Source organism: Oncorhynchus kisutch, linkage group LG18, assembly GCF_002021735.2.
Source record: "Oncorhynchus kisutch isolate 150728-3 linkage group LG18, Okis_V2, whole genome shotgun sequence".
Classification (NCBI taxonomy): domain Eukaryota; kingdom Metazoa; phylum Chordata; class Actinopteri; order Salmoniformes; family Salmonidae; genus Oncorhynchus; species Oncorhynchus kisutch.
The window spans coordinates 52472258-52481311 of record NC_034191.2 but is presented as its reverse complement, the minus strand read 5'-3'; the positions used below and the strand labels follow the sequence as shown (position 1 = coordinate 52481311).

Below are 9054 nucleotides of genomic sequence, written 5' to 3'. Positions count from 1 at the left end.
AGCACATAAATAGAACAAAATGTGTAAGATCTCCTAAACCTGTGTTACCACAAACCTTGTTTCTTGGTGTTTATAAAAAATATTTTTAAAAACAGACAAAAACACCATTATTTTCCCTATAGGCTTTGGCCAAGTCATTGCAGAGTTACTGCCTACAAAAAAACTATGGAATTGCCATGGAAATATGTGTGTGTGTGTGTGTGTGTGGGGGGGGGATCCTGAATCTCCTCATTACCCCTAGCAAAATTAACCTACATTTAGTCTACTGTTTATGTGTATTTCACACTATGTTGAGGTACAAAACGGAGCATAATGCTTGTATGGATGTCAACCCCAAAGCATGTTTATGTCATCCTTACCAATCAACTGCATTACAAAACGACTTTGACTACTACCATCAAAGATGTATGCATGTTAGCTTATACGAACTGCAGTCACTTCTTCTAAACCTGAAAAGTGACAACTTCTACATGTTATGCAGCGAAAACAGCCAACTATATCCAAATCGGACTTAGGTAAGCACATTGTGGTCCTGTTACAATACATAAATCATGACGGATTTTGACGAATATCCACTTTGTTAGATCAGATTAGTTAAATGCAAGCCAAGTTGGTAAATGGAACGTCATCATTCCATTGCCTCCTTATTTTACCACATCGAATAGTGCTCTCTATTACGTTGCAATGACGTGAAATGAAATTGCATTAACTTTCCAAAGACTGATGCTGAACACAGAAACAGGCAGAATTGGATGATGAGCTTTTAAATGGGCGTATCACACTAACCGAGAAGTTCCACGGGAATGTAAACTTCATCATTGGAACTGTTCCGGTGTTTATTCATAACGCACGCATTACCAATATGTCTGATTCAGGCCTCCTGTCTGATTCCAAACAGTGTTCTCCGATTTCAGGTAAAACCATGCTATCGGGAATTGACGAGGAGCCAACGGAGAATGGTCATGATGAGGAGTTGAAAGATGGCTTATTGGAACCGCCAGAAATATATATGAAAGACAGGCCAAGAGCGAAATCCCTGCCCGCGTACCCAAAGCAGGCTACGCTTTTTGAAGAAATAGCCAATAACGGCCGAAAACGGGTGAAGTTCGCAGACTCCATGGGGCTTGATTTGGCAAGTGTGAAGCACTTCAGCACAACAGAAGAACCGCAAATCCCTTCCAAGGTATTTTTAAGACTGCAGAGCTTTCCCCCTCAACAACAGGACCGAGAGTATCCAATTGGGGACCTGTGCATAAACTTTCAATCCACCTTGACCATGGACCGTCTCGTCCCAACTTTCAAGATGCCAGTTGAGTCTGAACATTTTGAGACCACGGTATTGCAGCGCCACGTCAACCTGGAGAAGGTGACCATCACCCGGTTTGACGTCCGTGGGCAGATTCGGACAAATATTCAAAGTTGTTGTACGAGGGAAGTTGGTGTGAGGTACACGTTCAACGAGTGGCTGTCTTCCGTGGACGCGCAGGCGATACCCATGCCTGTGGATGACAATATTGTCGGTGAGCGTTATACCTTTACCTTGTACACACCTCCGTTCCTAGACCCAACTTCCTCGGTGCACTTCGCCGTGTACATCAGGAATGACCAGGGCGAGTTTTGGGATAACAACAATGGACACAACTATACCTTGAAGTATCACTGTACAGGCATGGTGACCTACGAGAGCGCGGCATTTCACGCCACTTAAAACGCGCTCTTATGCACGTTCGTAAAGTTGGTGTCGTTCAACAAGTGTTCTTAGGAAGTTGTTCTCTATCACGTGGAATGATATATACTTTTCAATAAAGTTAGTATTTTCCCCTTTACATCTAGCCCCACCGTGTTATTATCAAGGTGGATATGCGGTCATAATGATTATGACTTAAGGCCTACTAAAGATTGATGTGCTGACTTTGAACCAAAAAAGGGAACCACTCTGATCCATCCTTTTTTTAAAGTAAAACATGGAGTTGCCAAATTTACATCTGTCCAGTTGAGCATTCTGACCTCTTCTGAAACAGCATTTAATAACACAATAATTGCCATTTGGATCTGTGAATGACTGATGAACATTTATCAGCTCCACTGCCAGTGGGGACTGCACAGACCCAAGACCATACTAAAAGACTGCCAATTAAGTATTTTAAGAGACATTAAAGTACAAATAACCATAATCAAAGGGGATGTCACCTGTTCTACATAATATTTGCATATCATGTGATCTGATCACCTGTTCTACATAATATTTGCATATCATGTAATCTGATCAGGAGCGCTATCCTACTGTGCTGAGTTGTGAATTGTAATGACTTATGAATTCAGATATATTTATGAATTGTGTTAATCAGTTTCATCATTGTGAATGTTCTCGGCCATATTAACAATTGCAGTACAGTGCACTCCGCTAATGACTGAACCAAATAATCAATTTAGTGCTAAAAGAAAAGGATAGAATACATGATGTAAACATCCTTAAATGTACAATGTCCTTGGCACTGTACACATTGTCATACTTATAAGCGCCGGGCACTGTACTTCATATAGTCAACTCATACAGTGTGCACCACCTAATCCTATGTGAAACAATGGCAAAAGATAATGCTAAACTTGTGGCAGCCTATTTCTTAAAAGAGTGCACTACTTTTGACCTATAGTGCAATGTTTTCGATCTCTGGTCAAAAGCATTGCACTGAAGGGAATGGCTGATCTTAAGTAGTGTACCATTTCAGTCATAGCCTTTGATTCAGGGCCCAGAATATTGCAGTTTGAAAATGTGGGACTTATCCTAGTTATAAAATCATGTGAGAAGCTAAATCTGCCAGAGTTCTCTGCCACAAACCATATTAATTATTGTTTGTACTCCCATGGACACCAAGGAAAGATTTAATGAGCAATCTGTTATATTGGTGTGGATGGCTACACAGTGAAAGGCTTGTAAAGATCTTGAACAGTGAATATCTACACTGGACTGTTAATTGGACTCGTCAATTCTTGATTATATATTTTTTGATGATTTGTGTATTTGTATTGTATTTGCGAGACATTCTGCTGCACTGTTGGAGCTAGTTTATAGTTAATTCGCCATCAGTCAGCGTCTCCACACAAAATCATTTTTCTGGGTGTGCGCCAGCTCATGTTTTTTATTCTACTGTTGGAGCTAGTAACAATCATTTTGCTGCACCTGGTATAACATCTGCAGATCTGTATACACAACCAATACACTTTGATTCCAATAAAATGGTCTAAGAGGCAGCAGGTTCGTGGCACATATTAGAGTATTTACTGTTCTCTGGAGAGCACTGGTTTCCTTCAATTCATGAGAAGAACAGAGCTCTATGTGTTAGCATGACACAGTGCCTGTTGGCATTACAGCTATGACTGAATTGTATATATTCTACATGTTTGGGGGTGAAACTTGGTCATGCTTTACGTCAACTGCATATCATATTATAAAGCATATATTACACATCTACTTAGCTATTAAGTCATACATAGGCCAATTACATTTAATGGAACACTTATTTGACATCCAAATAATTACATAGAATCTCTATGATGACATCACCTTATCAAAACTCCACTACTTTCTCTAGTCAGAACTTTCCCAGTGTGTTTGGAATACTGCGGGTGGGTATGTGAGCAGCACACTACTCATGCCAGTGATGTCACTTCCCTTGTTTGGCCTGTCATGTACCCTTTAGTGCAGTAGTACTTGGTGGTTGTCAGGGTTGTTGTCCCATACCGTACCTGTCCCCTGACCAAAGTTCAAGAGGCAAATCAGCAAATCATGGAGTTTACTCTGTCAACAGAGAATGGCTGGTTTCCAGGCTGAAGCTCTGCAGTGATAAGAATCTCTCTGGACAACAACCACATAGACCAGTGTTCAAATATGAAATTAAAACATTTCAAATAGTATTTGAACTCAGGTCTGGAGTCCGCACAGCATGTTCTTGTACATGTACTTGTTCATGTAACTGTCCAGTCTTAGACCTTGGCCTACTGAACCGAATGTACAGACTATAGACAATGTAAAATTGCAAAGTTTGTCTCAATCTTAAATGGTACATGTACTGTATGTTGATGTAACTGTGCAACATGTTATGTTGTTTTAATCCTGCGATTAGGCTATTGGGCTATTGAATACAGTTGAAGTCGGACATTTACATACAGTTGTTGGAGTCATTAAAACTCATTTTTCAACCACTCCACAAATTTCTTGTTTACAAACTATAGTTTTGGCAAGTCGGTTAGGACATCTATTTTGTGCATGGCACAAGTAATTTTCCCAACAATTGTTTACAGACAGATTATTTCACTTATAATTCACTGTATCACAATTCCAGTGTGTCAGAAGTTTACATACACTAAGTTGACCATGCCTTTAAACAGCTTGGAAAATTCCAGAAAATGTCATGGCTTTAGAAGCTTCTGATAGGCTAATTGACATAATTTGAGTCAATTGGAGGTGTACCTGTGGATGTATTTCAAGGCCTACCTTCAAACTCAATGCCTCTTTGCTTGACATCATGGGAAAATCAAAAGAAATCAGCCAAGACCTTGGATATTTTTTTAGACCTCCACAAATCAGCCAAGACCTTGGATATTTTTTTAGACCTCCACAAGTCTGGTTCATCCTTGGGAGCAATTTCCAAACGCCTGAAGGAACCACGGTCATCTGTACAAACAATAGTAAGCACGTATAAACACCATGGGACCACGCAGCCATCATACCGCTCAGGAAGGAGACGCGTTCTGTCTCCTAGAGATGAACGTATTTTGGTGTGAAAAGTGCAAATCAATCCCAGGACTGCAGCAAAGGCCCTTGTGAAGATGCTGGAGGAAACAGGTACAAAAGTATCTTTATCCTCAGCAAAACAAGTCCTATATCGACATAACCTGAAAGACCGCTCAGCAAGGAATAAGCCACTGATCCAAAACAGCCATAAAAAAAAACTGACTACGGTTTGCAACTGCACATGGGGACAAAGATCATACTTTTTGGAGAAATGTCCTCTGGTCTGATGAAACAAAAATAGAATTGTTTAGCCATAATGACCATCGTTATGTTTGGAGGAAAACGGGGGAAGCTTGCAAGCCGAAGAACACCATCCCAACCGTGAAGCACAGGGGTGGCAGCATCATGTTGTGGGGGTGCTTTGCTGCAGGAGGGACCGGTGCACTTCACAAAATAGATGGCATCGTGAGGATGGAAAATTATGTGGATATATTGAAGCAACATCTCAAGACATCAGTCAGGAAGTTAAAGCTTGGTTGCAAATGGGTCTTCCAAATTAACAATGACCCCAAGCATACTTCCAAAGTTGTTGCAAAATGGCTTAAGGCCAACCAAGTCAAGGTATTGGAGTGGCCATCAGAAAGCCCTGACCTCAATCCCATAGAAAATTTGTGGGTAGAACTGAAAAAGTGTGTGCGAGCAAGGAGGCCTACAAACCTGACTCAGTTACACCAGCTCTGTCAAGAGGAATGGGCCAAAATTCACCAAACCTATTGTGGGAAGCTTGTGGAAGGCTAGCCGAAACGTTTGACTCAAGTTAAACAATTTATAGGAAATGCTACTAAATACTAATTGAGTGTATGTAAACTTCTGACCCACTGGGAATGTGATGAAAGAAATAAAAGCTTAAATAAATAGTTCTCTCTACTATTATTCTGACATTTCACATTCTTGAAAGTGGTGATCTTAACTAACCTAAGACAGGGAATTTTTACTTGGATTAATGTCAGGAATTGTGAAAAACTGAGTTTAAATGTATTTGACTAAGGTGTATGTTAAACCTCCGACTTTAACTGTATATGAACCAATGGAAAGGACAAAATGTTTTAAATGCGGAATGCTCCTTTTCTTAGACATGTTGATAATAACTAAAATGTCATTAGCAAGTATCCTCTTATTATTCAAACATAATCAGTCCCAGTTGTCTTAGAATTTGAACCCAGGAAGCATCACTATCTGAAATCTTTAAAATACGTTGAGTGTTCACTGCAGCCTGCCTGGAATGCCAAATGGTCAGGACTTGCCATTTGGTACTATTATATTGGTCCATTAAGCAAGGCAAGCTCAATCAAGCACAGAAAGTATTTAAACCATATTTGAATCCAGGTCTCCTCCCTTGATGTTCATGTGCTTCAAAACAGCTTTTGTTGATCACCCTAAAACACTGATCAGAAGCAGATAAGATATTTGGAGATGACATATGCGGGAGCTTTCAACTTTGATCCTTGTGTGTTAATAGAATCGTTATACCAGTCTCCGTCTACTACTAAGTCACTGCTTATCTAAAACCAACAAAAGGGATACATTCACCATCTCACCCAACTCCAATTCACTGCCTTCTTCAAATCATGTGTAACATCATCCATTTCCATTATTTGCCTCCAGGTATAATGCATTATCATGCAGCTTTAATGCATTGTAAGACTTGTCATTACAGAATAATAGTGTCATAAAGCGGAGCAAGGCAGTTAACCCACTGTTCCCCGAAGACGTGGATGTTGATTAAGGCAGCACCCCACACCTCTCTGATTCAGAGGGGTTGGGTTAAATGCGGAAGACACATGTCAGTTGAAGGCATTCAGTTGTACAACTGACTAGGTATCCCCCTTTCCCTAAAGCAACTTACAGTCATGCATACATTTGATGTATGGGGGGCATCAGCAGGAATCTAACCCATGACCCCTGGCATTGCAAGTGCCATGCTCTACCAACTGAGTCATGACTAAAGAGTATGGAGACAATAATGCGATTCAGATCCGCATATCTTTAATCTGTTTATACACCATCTTACATGACGATAAATCATATATACAACACACAATAGAAAAATATAACAGGGAATCAAGACCGTGTGTACACCGTGGCACTGCTACAACTCTTACAGCTCACAAAAGAAGCTCATTATGTTAGTATGGTGAAGATGGTACAGTATATAGGGACCAAGGACAATCGTTACGTCGTCAACGCTGCACAGTTGCCAAGTCGGATGTTACAATTATTTTTAATGCCTATCTGATGCTTTCAGATCTACGACAGTCCATCACAAAATGTTTAGGGCAGTGTTTCCCAACCCTCTCGTGGGGAACGCTAGATAGTCCACATTTTTGTTTTAGGGCTGCACTGACACATTAACATGATCAACTACATCAGCAAGCCCCTGTCTAGTTGAATAATGTCTATCAGTGCAGGGCTAGTACAAAAATGTGGAGGGTTGGGAACACTGGTCTAGAGATAAAGAACAATTTGATGTCAGACAAAGTAGGCCCAACCCATAGGCTTTCCCCCTATCCATCCAATGAGGGCGTCGGAAAATAAAGCTTCTGTGTGAAAGGGAAAGTGAGGTTGAGGTTCAGTGCTCCGTCTCCCATGGTCTCTTGGGCATCGTTTCCTCTCGTTCTGAGACACTCCATCAATGCCCATCGGTGGTTTCTCTTCGAACCCTACCCCTCAACAATAGTCTTCTGGGTCGGGTACATCTTGCCTATGGCAACCTGTGGAGAAAGGAGAAAATAAATTACTTAAAAGGGAAGTTCACCGGAATTCCATTATTTGATATGTCGTCCATAAACATTGTTAGGGTAAGTTGTGTTGGCAATCACAACGAATGTGTTGCAAAACTGATTGATTTTGTAAATAAACATCACTATACAGGGAATATTTGCATGAAAATAACACTTAGTTGTTGAGATAGTCAGACAACCTGGGTTTCATTTCCCCACACCATTTTAGTGGTTCAGTGGTTCCTACTGTAGGCAGATGATGTCTGTCAAATCCATACTGAACTGTGGGAGCAAAGCTCAGTTCATCGATACAGCAAGTTACAACATTGACCTACAGTATCAAAGTCTGGTGACCTATTCTGACAGTCCGCAGTGAAATTGGAATCGAGAGAGTCAGGACTTCTCATGAGTGCACAATCTGTTTAACAGTGGTACCAGTTCAACAGCTCAGATTAAAATGCATACTTTTCCCTTGCTATGGGTATCTTTGTATATTTGCACATATTCTTGACAGTCACCTGCTACTTCAAACATCAAGCGATGACTCACAATTCCCATGTCTTAAGTTATTCACAGCTTTTAACTTATCAGCACTCAATACACATACGGTATATACAAGCACAAACTCAGCTAAAAAAGAAACGTCCTCTCACTGTCAACTGCGTTTATTTTCAGAAAACTTAACATGTGTAAATATTTGTAGAAACATAAGATTCAACAACTGAGACATGAACTGAACAAGTTCCACAGACATGTGACTGACCGAAATGGAAGAATGTGTCCCTGAACAAAGGGCAGGGGGGTAAAAATCTAAAGTAACAGTCAGTATCTGGTGTGGCCACAAGCTGCATTAAGTATTTCAGTGCATCTCCTCCTCATGGGCTGCACAAGATTTGCCAGTTCTTGCTCTTCCACCAAATCACCTGCAAGTTCCCGAACATTTCTGGGGGGAATGGCCCTAGCCCTCACCCTCCGATCCAACAGGTCCCAGACGTGCTCAATGGGATTGACATCCGGGCTCTTCGCTGGCCATGGCAGAACACGGACATTCCTGTCTTGCAGGAAATCACGCACAGAATGAGCAGTATGGCTGGTGGCATTGTCATGCTGGAGGGTCATGTCAGGATGAGCCTGCAGGAAGGGTACCACATGAGGAATGAGGATGTCTTCCCTGTAACGCCTGCAATGACAACAAGCTCAGTCCGATGCTGCTGTGACACACTGCCCCAGACCATGACAGACCCTCCAACTCCAAATCGATCCCACTCCAGAGTACAGGCCTCGGCGTAACGCTCATTCCTTCGCCGATAAACACGAATCCGACCATCACCCCCGGTGAGACAAAACCGTGACTCGTAAGTGAAGAGCACTTTTTGCCAGTCCTGTCTGGTCTAGCGACGGTGGGTTTGTGCCCATAGGTGACGATGTTGCCGGTGATGTCTAGTGAGGACCTGCCTTACAACAGGCCTACAAGCCCTCAGTCCAGCCTCTCTCAGCCTATTGCGGACAGTCTGAACACTGATGGAGGGATTGTGCGTT

General features: G+C 41.6%; 2 protein-coding genes across 2 annotated transcripts in view; one reads left to right on the top strand and one right to left on the bottom strand.

The window, feature by feature from the left end:
- The first annotated feature begins 726 nt into the window (after positions 1-726).
- LOC109909701 (protein phosphatase 1 regulatory subunit 3G-like) lies at positions 727-1826 on the top strand. Its single transcript, XM_020508708.2, has one exon. It carries the CDS (start codon positions 863-865, stop codon positions 1706-1708), a length of 846 nt encoding a protein of 281 aa, XP_020364297.1. The 5' UTR covers positions 727-862; the 3' UTR covers positions 1709-1826.
- A 4925-nt stretch (positions 1827-6751) lies between these two features.
- LOC109908755 (LYR motif-containing protein 4B) overlaps positions 6752-9054 on the bottom strand; it is a 58125-nt gene continuing 55822 nt past the window's right edge. The window contains exon 3 of the mRNA XM_020507430.2: positions 6752-7506. Coding sequence (XP_020363019.1) covers positions 7456-7506 — 51 coding nt within the window. The 3' untranslated portion in view covers positions 6752-7455. The remainder of the gene's footprint in view (positions 7507-9054) is intronic.